The 24,659-nt window shown below is 44.5% G+C and overlaps 1 protein-coding gene across 1 annotated transcript in view; it reads right to left on the bottom strand.

Moving 5' to 3' along the window:
* Positions 1 to 19,728: 19,728 nt before the first annotated feature.
* Positions 19,729 to 24,659, bottom strand: part of LOC125448243 (leucine-rich repeat flightless-interacting protein 2-like) — a 34,286-nt gene continuing 29,355 nt past the window's right edge. The window contains exons 5-6 of the mRNA XM_048523384.2: positions 23,220 to 23,309; positions 19,729 to 21,405 (exon numbers count right to left, since the gene is read on the bottom strand). Coding sequence (XP_048379341.1) covers positions 19,915 to 21,405; positions 23,220 to 23,309 — 1,581 coding nt within the window. The 3' untranslated portion in view covers positions 19,729 to 19,914. The remainder of the gene's footprint in view (positions 21,406 to 23,219; positions 23,310 to 24,659) is intronic.

The raw sequence follows: 24,659 nt of genomic DNA, 5'->3' as shown, positions 1-24,659 counted from the left end.
GTTGGGGTTGGAGCGGAGGGAGCGGAGGGCTGCCTGTTTTGTGGGAAGAGGTTGGAGTGGGTGAGAGGGGTGGAGAGGTTGAGGCGGTTAATGTCTCGATGGCAGTAGGAGATGAAGAGGTCGAGGGAGGGTAGGAGGCCTGGGGGTGGTGTCCAGGAGGAGGACTTGTGTTGGAAGCAGGCGAAGGGGTCAGTGGAGGGAGGGTTAGGATCCCGGTGGAAGATGTAAGCGTGGAGGCGAAGGTGGCGGAAAAACTGCTCTATGTCCAACCGTGACTGGTATTCGTTGATGTGTGGTTGTAGGGGTACAAAGGTGACCCCCTTGCTCAGGACTGGCCATTCGTCCTCAGTCAGTGGGAGGTCTGGGGGGATGGTGAAGATGCGGCAGGGCTCAGTGTGGCTGTCTCCTCTGGGGTTGCTGGCTGTGGAGGTTGTGGGTGGAACGATGAGGTTGTCGGCTGTGGGCGGGGTTCCGTCGGCATTGGCCGTGGGCGGGGTTCCGTTGGCGTCGGCCTGTTCCTCCCTTCCTCTTCCTCTTCCTCTGTTACATTGATGACTGTATCGGCGCCGCCTCTTGCTCCCCAGAGGAGCTCGAACAGTTCATCCACTTCACCAACACCTTCCACCCCAACCTTCAGTTCACCTGGGCCATCTCCAGCACATCCCTCACCTTCCTGGACCTCTCAGTCTCCATCTCAGGCAACCAGCTTGTAACTGATGTCCATTTCAAGCGCACCGACTCCCACAGCTACCTAGGTTACACCTCCTCCCACCCACCCTCCTGCAAAAATTCCGCCCCCTATTCCCAATTCCTCCGCCTCCGCCGCATCTGCTCCCACGATGAGGCATTCCACTCCCGCACATCCCAGATGTCCAAGTTCTTCAAAGACCGCAACTTTCCCCCCACAGTGGTCGAGAACCCCTTGAACGTGTCTCCCGCATTTCCCGCAACACATCCCTCACACCCCGCCCCCGCCACAACCGCCCAAAGAGGATCCCCCTCGTTCTCACACACCACCACACCAACCTCCGGATACAACGCATCATCCTCCAACACTTCTGCCATCTACAATCCAACACCACCACCCAAGACATTTTTCCATCCCCACCCTTGTCTGCTTTCCGGAGAGACCACTCTCTCCGTGACTCCCTTGTTCACTCCACACTGCCCTCCAACCCCACCACACCCGGCACCTTCCCCTGCAACCGCAGGAAATGCTACACTTGCACCCTCACCTCCTCCCTCACCCCTCCCAGGCCTCAAGATGACTTTCCATATTAAGCAGAGGTTCACCTGCACATCTGCCAATGTGGTATACTGTATCCATTGTACTCGGTGTGGCTTCCTCTACATTGGGGAAACCAAGCGGAGGCTTGTAGACCGCTTTGTAGAACACCTCCGCTTGGTTCGCAATAAACAACTTCACCTCCCAGTCGCAAACCATTTCCACTCCCCCTCCCATTCTTTCGATGACATGTCCATCATGGGCCTCCTGCAGTGCCACAATGATGCCACCCGAAGGTTTCAGGAACAGCAACTCATATTCCGCTTGGGAACCCTGCAGCCCAATGGTATCAGTGTGGACTTCACCAGCTTCAAAATCTCCCCTTCCCCCACCGCATCCCAAAACCAGCCCAGTTCGTCCCCTCCGCCCACTGCACCACACAACCAGCCCAGCTCTTCCCCTCCACCCACTGCATCCCAAAACCAGTCCAGCCTGTCTCTGCTTCCCTAACCTGTCCTTCCTCTCACCCATCCCTTCCTCCCACCCCAAGCCACACCTCCATCTCCTACCTGCTAACCTCATCCCACCTCCTTGACCTGTCCGTCTTCCCTGGACTGACCTATCCCCTCCCTCTCCTCTCCACCTATCTTCTTTTCTCTCCATCTTCGGTCCGCCTCCCCCTCTCTCCCTATTTATTCCAGAACCCTCACCCCATCCCCCTCTCTGATGAAGGGTCTAGGCCCGAAACATCAGCTTTGGTGCTCCTGAGATGCTGCTGGGCCTGCTGTGTTCATCCAGCCTCACATTTTATTATCTTGGATTCTCCAGCATCTGTAGTTCCCATTATCACTGGAAAGAAATGTATGTGTGTTTGTCTGAGATGATATGTGAGCTTGCAGATTTCGCAAAGATTGACCAGACAGGTGACAGTGAGGAATAAGGTCTTCGTTTACATGAGGATATAGATGAATTGGTTGGATAGGCAGATCAGTGCCAGATGAAATTTAACACAGAAAATCATGAGGTGATGCACTTTGGAAGAAGTAAAAAGGCAATGGAAAACTCAGCGAATAGTGGGTTACTAGGAAGCTCTGAATAACACAGGGATCTTGGGGTGCTTGCCCACAAATCTCTGAAGCTGGCAGGACAGGTTAATAGTTAAGAAGGCATATGGGATACTTCCCTTTTATCAGTCATGGCATAGATTATAAGATTGCAAGAGCTTCTTTAGATATGTAAAGACCAAAAGAAAAGCAAAAGTGGACATTGGATTGCTGGAAAATGATGGTGGAAAAGTAGCAATGGGGAACAAAGAAATGACTGAGGAACTGAACACATAGTTTGCATCACTCTTCACAGTGGAAAACATGAGCAATATCCCAAAAATTCAAGAGAATGGAGAGGAGGGTGGCAGAGGTAAGTATAGTGGCCATCACCGAGGAGAAAGTGCGAGAAAAACTAAAAGGTCTGAAGGTGGATAAATCACCTGGACCAGGTAGACTACACCCCAAAGTTCTGAAAGGGATAGCTGAAAAGATAGTGGAGGCGTTAGTGGTAATCTTTCAGGAATCACTGGAGTCAGGGAGAGTCCCAGAGGACAGGAAAATCAGTATTGTTACTCCCCTGTTGAAAAAGGGAGTAAGGCAAAAGATGGGAAATTACAGGCTGATTAGCCTGACCTTGGTTGTTAAGATTTTGGAGTCCATTGTAAAGGATGAGATTTCTGAATACTTGGAAGTATATGGTAAAATAGGGCAAAGTCAGCATGGCTTCATCAAGGGGAGGTCATCCCTGACAAGTCTGTTAGAAATTCTTTGACAAGGCAACGCTTAGGTTAGACCAAGGTGAGCCAATGGGTGTTATCTATTTGGACTTCCCAAAATGCTTTGACAAGGTGCCACACAGGACGCTGCTAAGTAAGATAAGAGTCTATTGTGTTAAAGGCAAGGCGCTAGCATGGATAGAAGATTGGCTGTCTGGCAGAAAGCAGAGAGTGGGGATAAAAGTATCTTTCTCAGGATAGCAGCTGGTGACTAGTGTTCTCACCTTGAAATCATGACCCCTAGTAATTGAGGCCCCCACTCTGGAAAAACGCTTCTTGCTATCCCATGATTTTGTAGAGCTCAATCAAGTCACCCCTCAACCTCTGTCTTTCTAATGTAAACAATCCTAATCTCCTCAACCTCTGTTCATAGCTAGTGCCCTCCATACCAGGCAACATCCTTGTGAACCCCCTCTGCACCTTCTCCAAAGCATCCACACCCTTTTGGTAATGTCGCGACCAGAACTGTACGCAGTATTCCAAATATGGTCAAACCAAAGTCCTGTACAACTGTAACATGACCTGCCAACTCTTGTACTCAATACCTCATCCGATGAATGAAAACATGCCGTACGCCTTCTTGACCACTCTATCCACCTGCGTTGCCACCTTCAGGGTATAATGGACCTGAACACCCAGATCTCTCTGTGCATCAATTTTCCCCCCGGCTTTTCCATTTACTGTATAGTTCTACCGTATAGTCTACTGTATACCATCTATGGCATAGTCTGCCGTATAGTTGGCATTTATTTTGGGAGGACTAGAACATAAAAGTAGGGATGTACTTCTGAAGCTTTATAAAGCTCCAGTCAGATCACATTTAGAGTATTGTGAGCAATTTTTGGCTCCATACCTCAGGAAAGATGTACGGGCCTGGACCGGGTCCAGAGGAGGTTCACAAGAATGATCCCAAAAATGTAAGGCTTAACATATGAGGCAAGTTTGAGGACTCTGGGTCTATATTTAATGGAATTTAGAAGGATGAGGGGGATCTAATTGAAATTTATAGAATATTGATAAACCTGGACAGAGTGGACATTGGGAAGATGTTTCCATTGGTATGAGAGACTAGGACCCGAGGGCACAACCTTACAGTAAAGGGAAGGCCCTTTAGAACGGAGATCAGGAGAAACTTCTTCAACCAGAGAGTGGTGAATCTATGGAATTCATTGCCACAGAAGGCTGTGGAGGCCAGGTCATTGAGTGCATTTAAGACAGAGATAGATAGGTTCTTGATTGTCAAGGGGATCAAGGGTATAATGGATCTGAACATCCAGATCAAGGGAGAAAAATAAAGAATGGGGTTGAGAAACATCTTGGCCATGATTGGATGGCAGCGTAGAACCGATGGGCTGAATGGCCCAATTTCTGCTCCTATGTCTTATGGTTTTATAGGAGCGGGTCATGTTGGAGCTGTAAAAAACTTTGGCTGTACCACAGGATGGAGTACTGTGTGCAGTTCCAGTCACTGCACTATAGGATGAACATGATGACACAGAGGGTGTAGAAGAGATTCACTGGATGTTGCCTGGGACAGACCATTTCAGCTATGAAGAGAGGCTGGATAAGGTGGAGTTGATCTTTTTTGAAGTAGAGAAGGCTGAGAAGGGACACAATTGAGGTGTATAAGATTATGATAGACAGAGTGGAAAGGAAGCATGAGGTCCCCTCAGTTGAAGGGGGCATCATTTCAAAGTGAAGGGCAAGGAGGTTTAGAGGAGATTTGAGATTTGGTGGGGGTCTGGAATGTACTCCCTGCCAATGTTTAAAAAAGTAATTGGGTGAGCACATGAAATGTCATGACAATCAAGGCTATGGGCCAAGTGCTGGAAAGTGGGACGAGAACAGATTGAGAGTAGTTTTTTGCCAGTGCAGATCTGATGGGCCGAAGCGGCTCTTCAGGATTCATGCTCTGGATCATTAATGTAGGTTCAGAACCTGTTTCAAAGAAGTGTCATTGGACTCAAAACATTAACTCTGTTTTTCTCTCTCTACATAAGCAGCCAGATCTGCTGAGTTTCTCCAGCACTTTCTACCTTTACTTCAGATTTCCAGTACTGTCAGAACGTATGGGCAGCATGGCCCTGTCCTCTTTAAGTAGACGTAACAGAGGTTTGTCCTTCAGATGTCCGGTACTGCAGCATTTTGCTTTTAAATTATAAGTATTGGGGTTGAGAGATCAAATTGCGTTAAGTCAACAAGTAATTTAGATATGCAACATAAAATGTGTAAACATGAGATTAGCTTCTCACATTCACGTGATAATTCATACCGTATTGATTTTTGGGGCATTACTCTTTATACTCCATTTTACACAAGAAGATATAATAAAGTAAAATCAGCAATTGAGCAAGTTAAAACACTCAACAGGTCAGGGCACACTTGTGCAGAGGGGTTGACATTTTGGGCGCAGGGTGTGGCCATGCTTAACTCCTTTAATAATGAATGGATCAGTGAAATTTTTCTACTATTGTGCCTGCAGGACCCAAATCCGAAGCAGTTTTTGATGAAGGCTTCACACCTAAAATGTAAACCCACCTCTCTCTCCAAATGTTGTCCTGCAAGTTCTATTCTTTTAAAATTGCATGAAGTCTATGAAAGAACTCCACAGGGGCTGGTATCCTATCACCAAGTCACCCCTTTATTTAGGTGTGCGTCGTACTTGACACTGATCTCAGCCAGCTCTCAGGACAGGATATGTGACAGTCCTGTTTATATCTGTCAGCCAGGGCTCCCTGATTGGACCAGATTAACAGCCTCAATCAGGAAACTCATATTCTATGAGGTCCACCTGGCCAACCTTGTTATAATCACAACATCCCTCCCCTTCCCTGTCCTGAGAAATAGGTCTGTTCTTTCTCCTGAAGCTTCTCCTGTGACATTTTTGCACCAGGCCTAGTTCCTCCAACTTGACCTCAGATACTGGCAGCATGTATTAGACTGTAGCCCATCTTTTGTGCCCGGAGCATCTCAGAAGAAATTCTTCTTCTTCAGGCAGTAATGGCATTGAGGCTGTGACATTGGCCATGTCCATCTCATCCTCAGGGGTTTCTTTGACACTAGACAGAGCGGGAGAGCCCACAGGTTCTGACAGTCCTGCTGGATGTCGTATGGGGCCAGGTATGTTTTGCTCCCGCCCCTTTTTGTGAGGGTGCAGCTTTCAGGTGGTCCACATGCTTGTTGAGGGCGCCCTCTCTTACCCAAACCTTGTATGTCACGGGACCTGACTTAATGTCAACCATGCCTATTACCCACGCAGGGCCATTCCAATGGTTTCAACTTTAAAATTTGTTCCCTGAAGTCAACTGTCTCTTTCACTTAGAAGAGTCTTGCATCCAGCATTAGTGTTCCTGATGCCATTACCTACCCCAGGTCTGGGATTAAACCTGGTGTGGAGTCTGCTGGAGCTGTCCTTGTAGTTGTGTGAGAAGTGGTCCTACAATCAAATAGGAACCAGGTCAGCTCGTGTGAAGCTGGAGGCTGTTTCTTTAAGCCTTCCTTCAAAGTTTGGACTGCTCTTTCCACCAGACCATTGCACTATGGATGGTATGGAGCCCACTGCTGAATTCAACCTGAACCTTTGGGTGGGGTGGCCCTGTCCTCTTTAGATAGCTATAGCAGGGGTTTGTGGTTTGTTACTATTACAAATTGATGTCCGGAAAGGTATTGGTGGAACTTTCTTACACCAATGATGACCACCCAGCCTTCCTTCTCTACCTGTGTGTCTTTTCATTTGGCCTTAGCCAAAGTCCAGGAAGCAAGTGATATCAGGTGTTCCTCTCTGTTGGGCCACTAGTAAGCCAACAGCACCCCAATCTCTTACAGGGAGGCATCAGAACTTGCTGGGATCATACTGTGCCAAAACCTTAGTTGATGACAGCTACTTCTTCACTTCCCGAAAGGCTATATCTTGGCTACGAGACCATTTCCAAGGCTCCCCCTTTTACAGTAGCAGGTATAGGGGTGCCAGGATGAAGGCCAGGTTGCTCATGAACATTCTGTAATAATTCACCAATCCAAGGAAAGACCTAAGCTCCGAAACACACATTTTTCCATTCTCAGGCATATACCTGCCTTGGAGAAATGTCTGAGGACAATGTCCAAGTTCGCTTCTTACTGGTCTTCCCCGTTAGTAGCACGTCATCCAGAGAAATGGTGACCTGGCATAGATCGTGTATAATGTTCTCTATTGTCTGCTGAAAAACACCAGTCCCACTTAGATAAACCCAATTAATAAGGCAACGATTAATTAAAACTTAATCTCTCCAAGTTTGCACAGAATGTGTCTTCCGGAATGCTCCATCTTCTCTGTAAATTATCTGTCAGGAACATCTTCTTTCTGCTGTTCTCTCTGTAATTTATTCTGTGAGGACTTTGAACTATAAAAAAACGCTGCAGTACCTTTGATAGGACGTTTTAGAGAGCTTAATGATTTTGTTTGAAAGCCAGTTTAGATAGTGGATTTGCTTTTGCCTCAGATGGCAGTTGGCTACCTGCCGACTTTCCAAATGTTCAAAGTTTTTGAGAAGATTTGTAAATGCCTTCTTTTTTATACCTTTGATGGCCTTTCCATTTCTTACACCAGGATTGGTCCCTGGTTGTCAATGCCATCAGATTTAAATTCAATTGGATTTCAGTTTCTAGGCCTGGTTTAAATTAGCTAAATTCAAAACCTGTTGTCTTGGTAAAAATGTTGCTTTGCCTACTAACAGTTTAATCCGTCAATATATGTTTCAATTCATGAACTGTCTGTAATCAGCTGCAGACACATTTTTCTGTATAAATTATTTTTCAGACTGGAGGCCTGTGACCAGGGCTGTTCCACAGGGATCAGTGCTTTTGTTTATCATTTATATAAATGATTTAGATTGGATTATAGGAGGCATGGTGAGTAACTTTGCAGATGACACCAAAATTGGTGGTATAGTGGACAGTGAAGAAGGTTATCTAAGATTAAAAAGAAATCTTGATTGATTGGGTCAATGGCCTGAAGAGTAGCAGATGGAATTTAGTTTGGATAAATGCAAAGTATTGCATTTTGGTAAAACAAAAAAAGGGCAAGATTTATACAATTAATGGTTGGGCCTTGGGTAGTGTTGTAGAACAGCGGGACCAAGGATGCAGGGACATAATTCTTTCAAGTTTGTGCCATAGGTAGACAGGGTGGTGAAGAAGGCATTTAACACACTTGCATTCATTGCTCAGACCTTTGAGTATAGGAGTTGGGATGTCATGTTGAGGTTGTACAGGACGTTGGTGAGGCCTCTTCTGGAGTACTGTGTCCAGTTCTGCTCATCTGTTATAGGAAAAATTTTTATTTCTTTATTTGTTTATGGGATGAGGGAGTCGCTGGCTAGGGCAGCATTTATTGCCTATCCCTAATTGGTCAGAGGGCCGTGCAGAGTCAACCAGATTGCTGTGGGTCTGGAGACACATTTTAGGCCGGACCAGGTAAGGATGGCAGTTTTCTTCCCTAAAGGGCATTAGTGAACCAGATGGTTTTTTTTCCAACAATCAGCAATGGATTCACTGTCACCATTAGACTCTTAATTCCAGATATTTGTTGAATTCAAATCTACCATCCTTCATGGCAGGATTCGAACCCAGGTCTCCAGAACGTTGTCTGGGTCTCTGGATTAATAGTTCAGCGATAATACCACTAGGCCATCGCCTTCCCACCTTATCACAAACACTCTGGAGATGAAATTCCCTGAGGACTTATTCGTTGTGCTTGGCGACTTCAACCAAGCCAACCTCAAGAGCTGCCAAAGTACCACTAATACATCTCCTGCCCCACCAGAGGACTGAACATCCTGGACCACTGCTACATAACCATTAAAGACACCTACAATTCCATCCCCTGCCCACATTTCAGTGTAAGCTGAAACAGAAGGATCCTTCACAGAAAGAAAGACAACGCTGGTCCAAGGCAGCAGAAGAGTGTCTTTGGGAATGCTTGGAATCAGTGGACTGGACTGTATTCAAGTGCTCAGCAGGAAATCTTGACAGGTATGCTACCACCGTCATGGGCTTCATTAGCAAATGCCTGGAGGACTGCACACCAAAGAAGTCAATCCAGGTGTTCCCCAACTGGAAACTGTGGATGAACCGGGAAATCCACTGCCCATTGAAGACCAGGTATCGAGCATTCAAGTCGGACGACCCAGACCTATACAGAAGATCCAGATATGACCTCTACAAAGTCATCAGAGATGTCAAGAGGCAGTGGTGGACCAAGTTTGAGGCCTAAACCAACCATACGGACACCCGCTGCCTGTAAACAACATAATGGGATACAAAATAAAGCACAGCAAGCAAGCAGACAAAGACATATCCCTCCCTGAAGTGCTTAATTCTTTCCCTGCTCAGTTCGAGCAGAATGCCAGTGGGACAGTGTCATCTGCCCCGACAACCCTGGATACACATTCCCTCCGTTGCTGCCGCAGACGTCAGAGCAGGTTTTCTGACAGTCAATCCAAGGAAAGCTACGGGCCTGAATGAAGTCCCAGACCATGCACTTAGATCCTGTGCAGACCAGCTGGAGGAGGTATTCGGTGACATCTTCAACCCCTCCCTCCTACAAGCAAGAGTCCCTACCTGCTTCAAGAAAACCACCATCGTCCCATTACCTAGGAAAGCACATGCAACATTTCCTAATGACTACTGCCCAGTGGCTCTGACCTCCATAATCATGAAGTGCTTTGAGAGGCTGGTCATGGCTACTGTACTCCCTCTACACCCACGACTATGTAGCCAAATTCCAAATAAATACCATCTACAAGTTTGCTGATGACACCACTGTGGTAGGACGGATATCAAACAAAACGGAGTCAGAATACGGAAAGGAGATAGAGGATTTGGTGGCATGATGGAATTATAATCTCTCTCTCAATATTGGCAAATCAAAAGAACTTGTCATTGACTTCAGGAAGAAATTAGGAGAAGACGCCCCCATTTACATCAACGGAGCAGTGGTTGAGACAATGGACAGCGTCAAGTTCCCAGTAGTGACAGTAATCGATGACCTGTCCTGGACTTCCCACATAGATGTGACGGTCAAGAAGGCACAACAACACCTCTTCTTCCTCAGGCGACTCAGGAAGTTCAGCATGTCCATAAGGATCCTCATCAACCTTTATAGATGCAACAAAGACAGCATACTACCAGGTGCAAACAGCCTAGTACGGCAACTGCTCTGTCCAGGACCATAAGAAACTACAGAAGGTGGTGTGCACAGCCCAAACCATCATGGAAGCCAACCTTCCATCCATGGACTCCATTTACATGTCTCATTGCCGTGGAAAGGCTGCCAACATCCTCAAAGACCCATCGTACCCTGGTAAAGCTCTCCTACAAACTCTTCCATCGGCATAAGATACAGAAGCTTGAACACACACACACCAGCAGGTTCAAGAACAGCTCCTTCCTGGCCATTAGACTGATGAATGGGCTCTACAACTTCAAACACTGTTGATCTTGCTCATATTGATCTTGCTTAGCACACACCCTGTGCAATGTAACCTGTATGCCTCTGTCCAAGAGATAATGGGAACTGCAGATGCTGGAGATTCCAAGATAATAAAATGTGAGGCTGGATGAACACAGCAGGCAAAGCAGCATCTCAGGAGCACAAAAGCTGACGTTTCGGGCCTAGACCCTTCATCAGAGAGGGGGATGGGGGGAGGGAACTGGAATAAATAGGGAGAGAGGGGGAGGCGGACCGAAGATGGAGAGTAAAGAAGATAGGTGGAGAGAGTGTAGGTGGGGAGGTAGGGAGGGGATAGGTCAGTCCAGGGAAGACGGACAGGTCAAGGAGGTGGGATGAGGTTAGTAGGTAGCGGGGGGTGCGGCTTGGGGTGGGAGGAAGGGATGGGTGAGAGGAAGAACCGGTTAGGGAGGCAGAGACAGGTTGGACTGGTTTTGGGATGCAGTGGGTGGGGGGGGAAGAGCTGGGCTGGTTGTGTGGTGCAGTGGGGGGAGGGGACGAACTGGGCTGGTTGAGGGATGCAGTAGGGGAAGGGGAGATTTTGAAACTGGTGAAGTCCACATTGATACCATATGGCTGCAGGGTTCCCAGGCGGAATATGAGTTGCTGTTCCTGCAACCTTCGGGTGGCATCATTGTGGCAGTGCAGGAGGCCCATGATGGACATGTCATCAAGAGAATGGGAGGGGGAGTGGAAATGGTTTGCGACTGGGAGGTGCAGTTGTTTTTTGCGAACTGAGCGGAGGTGTTCTGCAAAGCGGTCCCCAAGCCTCCGCTTGGTTTCCCCAATGTAGAGGAAGCCGCACCGGGTACAGTGGATGCAGTATACATTTTCCCATCCCCTCCCCTGTCTGCTTTCCGGAGAGACCACTCTCTCCGTGACTCCCTTGTTCGCTCCACACTGCCCTCCAACCCCACCACACCCGGCACCTTCCCCTGCAACTGCAGGAAATGCTACACTTGTCCCCACACCTCCTCCCTCACCCCCATCCCAGGCCCCAAAATGACATTCCACATCAAGCAGAGGTTCACCTGCACATCTACCAATGTGGTATACTGCATCCACTGTACCCGGTGCGGCTTCCTCTACATTGGGGAAACCAAGCGGAGGCTTGGGGACCGCTTTGCAGAACACCTCCGCTCAGTTCGCAAAAAACAACTGCACCTCCCAGTCGCAAACCATTTCCACTCCCCCTCCCATTCTCTTGATGACATGTCCATCATGGGCCTCCTGCACTGCCACAATGATGCCACCCGAAGGTTGCAGGAACAGCAACTCATATTCCGCCTGGGAACCCTGCAGCCATATGGTATCAATGTGGACTTCACCAGTTTCAAAATCTCCCCTTCCCCTACTGCATCCCTCAACCAGCCCAGTTCGTCCCCTCCCCCCACTGCACCACACAACCAGCCCAGCTCTTCCCCCCCACCCACTGCATCCCAAAACCAGTCCAACCTGTCTCTGCCTCCCTAACCGGTTCTTCCTCTCACCCATCCCTTCCTCCCACCCCAAGCCGCACCCCCCGCTACCTACTAACCTCATCCCACCTCCTTGACCTGTCCGTCTTCCCTGGACTGACCTATCCCCTCCCTACCTCCCCACCTACACTCTCTCCACCTATCTTCTTTACTCTCCATCTTCGGTCCGCCTCCCCCTCTCTCCCTATTTATTCCAGTTCCCTCCCCCCATCCCCCTCTCTGATGAAGGGTCTAGGCCCGAAACGTCAGCTTTTGTGCTCCTGAGATGCTGCTTTGCCTGCTGTGTTCATCCAGCCTCACATTTTATTATATTGCCTCTGTCCAAGTTTTGTTTTTAACCCTATGATCTGTATATCCTTGCTTACTACGATCTGCCTGTACTGCTTGCAAACAAAGCTTTTCACTGTATTTAGGTACACGTGACAACAAATGAAATCAATTCTCAATCAAGCTGGAGAGGGTTCAGAAAAGATTTACCAGGATGTTGCTGGGAATGGAAGGATTGAGTTATAGAGAGGGGCTGGATAGGCTAGGACTTTTTCACTGGAGCCTAGGAGGTTGAGGGGTGACCTCATAGAGGTTCTTTTAAATCATAAGGGGCATAGATAAGGTGAATGGTAAGTGTCATTTCCCTATGTTGGGGGATGTCAAGACTCAGAGGCATGTTTTTAAGGTGCGAGGAGAGAAATTTAAAAAGGACATGAGGGCAACATTTTTACACAGAGAGCGATTCGTGTGTGATACGAACTTCCAGAGAAATGGTGGAAGCAGGTACAGTTACAACCTTTAAAAGACATTTAGCTAAGTACATGAAAAGGGAAATGTTTGGAGGGTTAAGGGCCAAGTGTAGGCAGGTGGGACTGTTTAGTTTAGGATTATGGTCAGCATGGACTGAAAGGTCTGTTTCCATGCTGTATGATGCTATGACTCTGTGGCTCCAGTTGGGCTTCAGCGAGTAGGCACTTCTTCATGATTACATCATTAATCTTACATACCAAATGATCTCTCAGCATCTCATTAGGGGTTAAGGCAAAGTCACATGCCTCTGCCAGTTGTTTTAACCTCATCAGAAATCCAGACAAGGAGTTTCCTGGTTCTTGAACTGCCAAGTAAAACCAATAACATCACAGAATTACAGGAGGCTTGGTGTCATAATATTCCTCAAATAAATCCGTCAACTCTTGAAAGGTTTTAATATCTGGTGTCTTTGGAAAAGTTAGGTTCCTAACAACCAAAAAAGCTGTGGGTTCACCATGGGAGAATTACTTGTTGCTTTTCATTTGCCCCATGTGATTTGCCTAGAAAAAATAACACATTCTTTCAACATGTTAGGCCCTGTCTTTGACAGCCAGCTTCCCAAATAACGGCATTTTGCCAGAAATGCTTACTCCAACTCAAAGACGACTGTTGTGAGCAAACTTCTTGAGCAGCGTAATTTTTTTTCTCTCGCTGCCGCTGAAATAACTCTATCAAGTCTCCCTTTATTTACACATGGAGAGTCTTCGACACTGATCCAGTTTCCTCAGAGCCAGCTTTCAGAATGAACAGAACCGCTGACATTCCTGTTTATATCTGTCAGTCGGGGCTCGTTCATTGGATCAGGTTAACAGCCCCAGTCAGGGACTCACATTCTATGGGTCCACCTGGCTGTCCTTGTTACAATCACTGCAGTCTACTTCTCAAAAATGATAAAGAGCAACTTGGAGCTGTTTATCCCTTTGTTCAAATGAATACTGCAACACCACTGCATCAATAAATAATTGATATAGTTCCAAAGAATTCATAGATTCACAGAGTCATTACTGTGGTATTTGTAATTGCCCTTCCTTCATTCGTAATAGGTAAACTTACCTATTATCCTTCTACATCAGGAATTGGGTGCATGGGTGTGGTAGCCAAGTGAAACATTTGATGACCAAATGAGATAAAATGGTTCAACTGCTGGGTTGGCTCAATGGTTAGCACTGCTGCCTCACAGCACCAGCGACCTGGGTTCAACACCCTCCTTGGGTGACTGTATGGCGTTTACATATTCTCCCCGTATCTGCGTGAGTTTCCTTCCACAGTCTACGGATGTGTTGTTTCAGGGGACTGGCTCTGCTAAATTGCCCATAGTGTCCAGGGATGTACTGGTAAATGCAGGGCTTTAGGGACAGGATGGGGGGTGGGTCTGGGTGGGCTGCTTTTCAGAGGGTCAGTGTTGACCTTGATGGGCTGAATGGCCTGCTTCTGCACTGTAGGGGATTCTATGATTCTCTGCTCCGATGTTTGTGGATACAATATAAATGAGGTTGGTTAGCTTGGTTAGTTAGAAGTCCAGTGTGCATTGCAACTGGTTACCATGAAGGTTCTGCCTTCTCAACCTCACCCCTCGCCCAATGTGTGGTGACTCCATGGTCCTGAGGTACTATGGCAACATTATCTGTATGAGCGCAACTGTACAACAAATACAATAGAGATTGGAAGAGGAGAAAACATGCAAATTACCGCCTGATCCAAAAACGATGGTTTGACATTACAAATGGTAATAAGCCAGTTGCTCTGTTTTCATCACATTAAAGACACAAAACCACATACCTGAGTCAATATGACTACACTGCAGAAACAGGCAGAGGTAGGTATTGCTTGAAAGGTCTTGCAGCGCTGAGGACAACAACTTAAGGTGGTTTGTCCCTGAAAGAGGATTCTCAACATCAAAAATATACGTTTGGTTTAGTTTGATTTTATTGTGCACAGTTAAAAGTGCAAGATCTTAATATTATGTTACACCATGCATGTTATTTATGAGTATGATGTGATCAAAGACCAATTCAGGTTAAAGACAGGCAAATCTGATGCTGAACTGAATAGCAAGGCATAGCTTTCAACTAAACAGTGGCGTGGAAGGTCGTGGAGAGAGGATACACAGGCTGACAAGGCAAAAGGATATGGCAGCAATGCAGGACAGCTGTTTAGGTAATGATACCCAGAGTGATACAGGAAACGACAGAGTGTGGAAGCATTCAAAATAAAAAATAAATAGGGTCTTAATAAGTAGCTGAATTAGAGGTAACTTGTGGTGAGTTTACCCACAACACAGCGAAGGAAAAGGCTTCTAGGAAGGGGTTAAACCAACCATGTTTAACCAAGGAATTTAAAGATAGCATCAAACTAAAATATTTTTAAAAAGTGGCAAAGATTAGTGGTAAGCCAGAGGATTGTGCCTGTTCTCAATGGTGTTTAGAAAAGTCTGAGGTGATCTTTCTGAAACATTTAATATTCTTAGGGATCTTGATAGAGTATATGATGAGAGGTTGTTTCCTCTTGTGGGGAGAGTGTGGGACCAGAGGACATAACTTCCGAGTTAGGGTTCACTCAGTTGAGACAGAGAGAGGAGGAATTTCTTCTCTCAGAGGGTAATGTATCTATGCAATTCTTTACCGCAAAAGGCTCTACAGGCTATATAGTTAAGTATATTTTCAAGGCTGAGGAAGATTTTTAATCACTGAGGGAATCAAAGATTACGGGGAAAAAGCAGGGAAGTGAAATTGAGGATGCTCAAATCAGCTAAACGGCCTATGTTTGCTCCTAAGTCTGAAGGTAAAAATTCAAAGGATTGTTTACTGATTACTGTAAAAACACAACCAATATAGTGATCACACTAGTGGAAGAACATATGTGTTGCAGTAAGCTACAGATTTCAGCATTCAGTACGTTGATGGTTACAGGACATTTGTTATCTTAAAAATAGAAATCTTCCTGACTCAAATACCCTGATTTGAGAAAGCCAGTGGTCAACAGACTTTAGGGCGTTCACTGATTGCAACATAGCAGAAATATCTAACTTCTGTGACTTTTCAGTGTCAGTTGGTTCAACCTAAAGACATGAGGGGCATTCAAAATTTCCAACTGTTCAAGAAGAACAGGCAATTCAGCAAAGGAAGATCTTATGAGCATCTTGGATTTTGCCTAATTCTATTTTTTAGGTAGGCCCCAACTGCAGTTTTATTGTTCAAGTAGGCACGGCATGCATCAGGCTTGTGTGTCCATGCGTACTTAGTGTTGAACAGATTAACTAGTCCTTAAAAGGACTGGTGCAAGCTGCTTAGGAAAAGCTTTTCATGTGGTTGATTTTTGAGGCCAGGAGGAGCATTCAATACCTGGTTTTCTGTTCCTCTCCACCCTAACTGCTAGATGCATCAGTGAAAACCTAAGGTTTCATGACAATGAGCATTTAAAAACCCATTTTGGATTTAGGAAAATCCATTTTCCCAGTGGTATTTTAACAGTTATATGAAGTAATTTTTGTAGCTGCACACAAGGTTGGCAAGATATCACAAGTGGCATGCACAACAGTTGGTACTGGAGCTTCAACTCTTTACAAATTTACATGAACGATTTGGTTAAAGGGATTGAAGGTACGGTAGCTGAATTTGCTGATGACACAAAGATAGGTAGGAAAGTGAGTTGTGAAGAGGACGTAAGGAGCCTAAGAAGGATATAGAATCAAAGAATCCCTACAGTGCAGAAAGGCGCCATTTGGCCCATCGAGTTTGCAATGTCCCTCTGAAGGTTCAGGGTTATTACCATAATCCCAGATTTACCATGGCCAATCCGCCTAATCTGCATATCTCTGGACTGTGGGAGGAAACGCATGCAGACACAGGGAGAATGTGCAAACTCCACACAGTCATTCACCCCAGGCTGGAATAAGACCCAGTACCCCAACCCAGCTGAGCCACCATGCCACCTGTGATTTGATTGAAACATAGAAGATCCTGAGGGGTCTTAGGAGTCTGGTAGTGGAGAGGATTTTCAGACAAGCCACGATCTCATTCAATGGCAGAGAAGGTTGGAAGGGCGGAGTGGCCTATTCCTGCTCCTAATTCATACATGCATTGGACCATGAAGCTATCATTGATTGTCACAGAGAAAAAAAAAATTATCTGGTTCACTATGTCCTTTAGGGAAGGAAATCGGCCGAGCTTACCAGTCCAGTCAACATGTGACTCCAGACCTATGGCAATATGGTGGACTCTCAGCTCTTCACCAACACAAAAACTAATGTTCTGTTTGATCATTATCATGTTACTGGGTGTCGGTCAGCTAGGTTGGTTGGATTGCTAGTCTGTAACACAGAGCAAGACTAACAGTGAGGGTTCAACTCCCACCGAGGTCATACAGAAGCAATCTCCCTCTCAACTTCTCCTCCTGCCAAAAGGCAGCCACCCCCCGGCCTGGTAGGACAATGATTGCTCTTTGTGGGAGCTTGCTGTCCACAAATTGTCTGCTCTTTCTACATTACAAAAGTGACTATGCTTCAAAAGTACTTTAGATCGGCTAAATTAGAGGACAAAGATCTGGTAAATGGAAATAAATGTGACACTGTCCATTTTGGGAGAAAGAATAATATATTACCTAAATGGTGAGAGTTTGCAGAGCTCCAAAATGCAGAGAGATCTGTGTGTCCTCGTGCATGAATCACAGAAGATTAATACACAGGTACAGCAAGTAATCAGGAAAGCTAATACATTGTAACATTTTATTGCGAAGGAATTAAATGCAAGAATAGGGAGGTTATGCTTCAGTTATTCAGCGCGTTATGAGACTGCATCTAGAGCACTGTGTATTGTACTAGTTGTTGTACTTACAGAAGCAAATAACATGTTGGAAGCAGTCAAACAGAATATCTGGAAAGAGTGAGTTGCTACATGAGAAAAGATTTGACAGGGTGTCTCCTCTGGAGTTCAGAAGAATCAGAGGTGGCTTAACTGAAACATATAAAATCCTGAGGGGAACAATACTGGATGGATGTAGAAAAAATATTTCCTCTTTTAGGAGACTCTAGAACTAGGGTTACAGTTTAAAAATAAGGGAATGCCCATTTAAGACAGAAATGAGGATTTTTTTTCCTGAGGGTTGACTGTCTTGGAATACCCTTCAAAAGGCAGCACATACAGAATCTTTAATTATTTTTAAAGCAGAGGAAGATAGATTCTAGATGGCCAAGGGGCTGAAAGATTACCAGGGGTTTGTAGGAATGTAGAATTGAGATTAAAACCAGATCAGCCAAAATTTTATTGACTGGCTGAGCAGGCTCAAAGGACCGAGTAGCTTATTCTTGTTCCTTGATCGTGTGGTTACGTGGGTGGCATTTACCTTTTTCCTAATTATCTGCCATTTTGGCTCAGGAATGGGGGTCAAAAAATGATGCAAAATAACTAACAGGCGATTGTAGGTAAAGAAGCTTGATATGTGCTGAAAACACCTCCAATATAGATTGCTGCCACACCGAACTGCTGAGATTCTGTGATTCCAACCTAAAAACTTCCAAAATATTCCCTCTTGCTTTTACAAAAGTACCAGCTGGGACTGAATACAGTTCCATTAATGCCAGAGAAACTTACATTGATACCGGCAGTAGAGATCATATAAAATTTTCATGGCAGTTGTACAAGTTCGTATAAATTTACAGCTAATTTCTTCAGATCCCAGAGACATTTGTCCGGGTTTGTCCAAATTTCCTGCCATACCAGTTGCAGCTGTACAAAACTCTGGTGCGGCCGCACTTGGAGTACTGTGTACAGTTCTGGTCACCGCATTATAAGAAGGATGTGGAAGCTTTGGAAAGGGTGCAGAGGAGATTTACTAGGATGTTGCCTGGTATGGAGGGAAGGTCTTACGAGGAAAGGCTGAGGGACTTGAGGCTATTTTCGTTAGAGAGAAGAAGATTGAGAGGTGACTTAATTGAAACATATAAAATAACCAGAGGGTTAGATAGGGAGAGCCTTTTTCCTAGGATGGTGACGGCGAGCACGAGGGGGCATAGCTTTAAATTGAGGGGTGAAAGATATAGGACAGATGTCAGAGGTAGTTTCTTTACTCAGGGAGTAGTAAGGGAATGGAACGCTTTGCCTGCAACGGTAGTAGATTCGCCAACTTTAAGTACATTTAAGTCGTAATTGGACAAGCATATGGACATACATAGAATAGTGTACGTTAGATGGGCTTCAGATTGGTCTGACAGGTTGGCACAACATCAAAGGCTGAAGGGCCTGTACTGTGCTGTAATGTTCTATGTTCTATACCAGCAGCTCTCCAGTTAATGTTTTACACATGAGCCTAGACAGTGAGTGTCATTAGACTTCCAACAAAATCCAATTCCATCTTCACCAGGTGTTTACACATCAACATTTTGATATGGGGATGGAAGAGGCAATGAAAAGGAGGAACATTGACTATTTTTTTGCGCTGACTAACCCAGGGACAAAGCTGACTCAGCATATACTAGCTACTGAACCTGGGATCTTCCTGGAAAAATCAAGGATAATGAAAACTGAAGACAAACACAGAACAGAGAAGAAGACTCAACTTATAACTTATCAGGATTCTAACCTTCATCAGAATTGTTGTATGTTCTGAGGTTTGATTTGGGAATATATATGCTTCTCTGATCCCTGACAAATGCTTGAGTGAAAGATAGACAGAGAGATAGTTATCGAATCAATGTCAGTTCGGAAGTCAACAGTGGTGTTTGGGGAAAGAAATAGATTCAAGGTTTGTTCATTATCCAATGATATATATTACACTGAATACTCTATAATAACAGGTAAAGTAGCCAAGTAGCATAAAATTTATCATGAATACGTGATGCATATTTAATTATTCCCTTGTCAATTAAACTCACAAGCCTGAGACAGAGTATCAGAGAATCAAAAATAAAACTAAATGATTCCACTTAATTTGGAACTTTTTACTTTTATTGAGAGATTTACTTTTCAAATAAAAAAGGTTATTATAAGTGAAAGAATTGACGTTAAGACGATTTAAAGATACTATTCAAACTGTGCACAGTTCACGTAGCCTCGAAGAAAGCTTTCCCCTATGCTGGGCTTCAATATGTCAGAGGTGATAAACCAGAATCTTAAGAAACCTGGCAGGTATCACTGTGTTTAAGGTGTCGCTTGATGCTCTCACTGGTATTTAAAGTTCCCCTCAACTCCACATCATCGTTAGTTGTTGTGTTCTCAGGATTTTGTTCATTCTTTCTTTTGCTTTCTTGACCATATGTATCTATTTCGGGTTCAGAGGTAACACTCTCTGCTGAATTTTGCATTTCCTCATTGGATAGATCTGTCATGAGTTGTGCAGCTTCTTCAATGAGTTCTGTCATTGTCTCCTTTCTTTCAGGGAACGTCAGCTCAAGTTCACCATCGACTCGCCCCTTCCAGGACAACTCATTAGTTTCCTCCTCAATCTCAGCACTTATTGATTCCATCCCTTTGTTCTCTTTCCCCCTGTGCTGTGCTTCCTTTGCAAGTACATATTCTTCATCCTGTTCTTTTATTTCCTCTCCTCTTGCCCCATTTATTTCATCCTTGTGACTATCAATATAATCCTCCTTGCTCATTTGCCTCTCACTGTCTAATAAACTCTTCTGCCTTGTCACTATTTTTTTAAACAGTTGCTCCAACATGTCAAATGCCCCCTTTTCCTTCCCACCAGTGTTTTGTTCAGGACCATCCCCATGCTGTGTTTCTTCCCCATCCGATACAGTTTGCTGCTTTCTCAGGTCTAAATTTGCATTTGTTCCACTCTTCTCTTTGTTGTCCTTCTGCGTTACACTCTCTCTTGCATGTACCTCTTCGTTAACACTCTCTTCCTCTCTTGTTCTGCTATCCTCTCTTTCATTTACTTCACTGACAGATAATTGTAGCCCCTGGTCCATTTCTTCATTCTTTACAAGATGTTCATTGTCTAGCTCTTTCTCGTCTCTTCGACTCTGAGCTTCATATGCAAATAGCTTTCTTTCACCCCCTTCCACCCCATTACTCAAAAACCCTGCACTGGATATTTCCTCTTTTGTTCCATCCTCGTTTCCCTCATTTTGCTCTTCATTAATTTCCCTTTTTTGTACAGTTTCCCCTGAAGTAACTTCATTTACCTCTAATATTAACTTGTTCTGTTCTTTCTCCTTGCCGTCGTTGCTTTCGTGATATTCTGTGTCCTTTTCTTTACTCACCAATTCCAACCGTTCTAAAATTTCACTTCTACGGCCTTCCATAACTTTCTTGCTATCCTCAATTAGAGGATCATTAGATCCTTCCGCATGTGTATCATCTTCACTCTGTTGTGCGAATATGTTCATACTTCCCTCTTGATTGTTTCCATTGGAGAGGTCTTCAATAATTTTCATACTTTGCGGTCTGATGGATTTGGTTTCAAAGGCGCCATCAACTGAAAGTTTGAACTCTATATCTTGAGGGGTTACTGCTGAGCCCTGAAGTTTCTCCACACAGTGTTTCCTCATTTTGTCTGATTTAAACTCCATTTTCTTTGCTTCCAAGTACCCATGATATTGAAGGTTACTCTGAATATTTTTATCTACATTCTCACTGGCAACAATTTCAGTGCCCTGTATAGAAATAGAAGTTTGTTTTATTATGTATTAGGTGTATCAGTTATGGTCACATTATAAAACTAGTTGTAATGAAAATTACATGTGCAATATTGTTATGGACCCCCAGACCAGACCCCCTCAAAATATATTAAAAAAAAGGTAGCCCAGACCCTATAGCCTTTTCTTATCTTAAAAAGAAAGTGTGAGGTGCTGTGTTCCAGATGCAATTCAATTGGTCAAACTACTCTAAATTAAGCAAAACACAATTTATTTGAACAATAGAGTTAAAATACAACAAAAGAAAGGAACTTGGAAAAACTTAATTCTATTGGTAAACTTAACAAATGATAGATTATTTTACTACTAAACTGTAACTGTTCCAATATAGCAATATCTCATAAATGCACTCAAATAGTAAGAACTGCCGATGCTGGAGTCCGAGATAACACAGTGTAGAGCTGGGTGAATACAGCAGGTCAGGCAGCATCAGAGGAGCAGGAAAGCTGATGTTTTGGGTGGGGACCCTTCTTCAGAAATCTCTGATTTCTAAAATTTCTGAAGAAGGGTCCCGACCCGAAACGTCAGCTTTTCTGCTCCTCTGATGCTGCCCGGCCTGCTGTGTTCCTCTAGCTCCACACTGTGTTATCCCATAAAAACACCCTTGGCAAAAGGCAAATTCAGAAAACTGAACTGTCTCACATGCAACTCCAGCAGCCCTGGGGGAAAAACATCCAGAGAAAACTTAGAGAGAGAGTGTAGCAGCTGGGAGAGATTGACTGCCTTCCAACCCTCCCGAGACCCCAGCAACAGCTGCTGCTACAAAAACTAAAAATCCTGGTACCAAGAAGGCCCGGCCCCACCCATTTTGGCCGCGTCCATTGTTCTAACTTTTTTAAAAAAAATCCAAGGCCTCACATGCTATTTACTCTAGTGTTTTTGGTAGGCCGCTCTCTGCCTCTCCCTTAAAGCCTTTCTTCAAAAAAAAAACCTGGACAAAATAATCTCTTAAAGCTACAGCATCGTCACAATATTGATGGTCATTTGCACGTAACTAACATTTGCTTCTGACTGTACAAGCAATCACCTAATGCCCTGTTCAGTTACCTGTCCCTATTTGGGTAAATTGGTGAATGATGAGAAGGGTCAAGCCTGATTACGAGTTGTCCCACAGACAGAGCAATACTGAAGGCACTATTCTCATAATAAGAAGTTGGTTAGTTTAGTTGGCGAGATTGCAAGCACATGGTTCAGAATAATGGCAACAACACAGGCTCAGTTGTTTTGGCCGGATAGTCTTGGAGCCTGCCTCATTGCCCCGAGACTAAAAAGCAATGGTAAACCAAGAAAAAAAAATCCAAAAGGAAACATGTTAGGATGAGGCATCACAAGACAACGAACGAAAGACATGTCATTTCACATCTGCCATTTTCCCTCTGCAGTTTAGGCTATTGCAATACAAGAGACCCACCGTGGAGACATAGCTCCACAACTGGACATATAAGTAGTGAGGGAACCAATAAAAGGGGTTTTTTTTCTTATCAGACCTTGTCCTCATCAATCACGTGTTATAGATGCATCTTTCCATGATACTATAGACAAGAGTGACCAGTTCATTCTGTATGAAGGTGAAATGCTATCTTCATACTAAGCGTACCTGAACGGCGTTGTGTACCCAAAGGAAAAATTGGGTGAGGAGTAGGGGAAGAAAAAGGAAAAGACATTATGCTTGGATCCAGAAGTTCCAAGAAAGATGATTTCATATTCAAATGCAAATTTCCCTTAGATCCCAGCCACAGTGTAAATCAGAATATTGCTTCTGTCACTCTTACCTGGCTCTCCAGTCTCTCGTCCAGCTGCTCCTGCATGCAACTAATCTTTTGTTGCAATAAATGCTTGGCAACTTTCTCTGTCTCCAGTTCCTGTTGATGGAATATTGAGAAAACAACAATTACTCTAATTTTCAAGTCAAACCATTTCCATTTTTTATTTACTGCTCCTTTGTACACAGAAATGGAGGGATGACACTGCTGGGAAAGGAATTGTTTCTTTTTCTATCTAACACTTCCAGGTGACATATAGGATAACGTTAATTCTATACTGTGCCAATGATGGGCATTGACATCGACCTTCTACAGTATATCATTACTCCTCTAGTGACATCTCCTATTTTAATTTGTCTCATGTCTGATATCGGTGCTTATTCGGAGGCAGTTTTGAGATGTGATATAATGGTAAGAAACATCCGGTAAGGCCATTAAAGTGCTACTAAAGAACTCAGGGCCATATGTAGGAGCAGGCCATTCGGCCCAACAAGTCTGCTCCGCCATTCTCTGAGATCATGGCTGATCTGAGAGTCCTCAACTCCACTTTCCTGTCTTTTCCTCATGGCTCTTGATTCCCTTATTGATTAAAAATCTGTCTGTCTCAGCCTTGAATATACTTAATGACCCAGTTTCGACAGCCCTCTGCAGTAAAGAATTCCACAGATTCACTGCCCTCAGAGAAGAAATTGCTACTTGTCTCTGTCTTATATGCACAACTCCTTGTTCTGAGATTATGCCCTTTGGTCCTAGACTCTCCCACAAGGAATAACAATCTTTTTGCAGGTTGCCAGGCCCAATCTACTCAACCTCTCCTCAAAAGACAGTCCCACCATACCTGGCATCAGGTATCAGCTGAATGAACCTTCTCTGGACTGCCTCTAAAATCAATATATGTTTTCTTAGATAAGGGATGCAAAACTGTTCACAGTGTTCCAGCTGCAGACAGACTAGTGTCTTGTATAGTTTTAGCAAAACCTCCCTACTTTTATTTTCCATTCATTCCATTTGCCTTCCCTGCAACCCACTGAACTTGGAAGCTAGCTTTATGTCATTCACGGATGAGGACCCCTAATTCCTTGTGTTCTGTAGCTTTCTGCAGATTTTCTTCATTTGAATAATATTCAGCTCCTCTATTATTCCTGTCAAAGTGCATAACCTCACATTTTCCCCACATCTTTTTCGTCTGTCAAATTTTTGCCCACTCAATCTGTCTATATCTCTCTGCAGAGTCTATGTCAGCCTCACCAATTGCGTTCCCACCTACTTTTGTGTCATCTGCAATCTTGGCTATTGTACATTCATTTTCTTCATCCAAGTCATTAATATATACTGTAAATGATTGTGGCTCCAATACAAATCTCTATGGCACACCATTAATTACAGGTTGCCAAGCTGAAAATGCATCCCTTCCCCACCCTTGTCTGAACTCTCGCTTTAATTAGTTGG

This window comes from Stegostoma tigrinum, chromosome X (assembly GCF_030684315.1).
Source record: "Stegostoma tigrinum isolate sSteTig4 chromosome X, sSteTig4.hap1, whole genome shotgun sequence".
Classification (NCBI taxonomy): domain Eukaryota; kingdom Metazoa; phylum Chordata; class Chondrichthyes; order Orectolobiformes; family Stegostomatidae; genus Stegostoma; species Stegostoma tigrinum.
The sequence above is the reverse complement of the archived record's forward strand: the minus strand, read 5'-3'. Positions and strand labels throughout refer to the sequence as shown.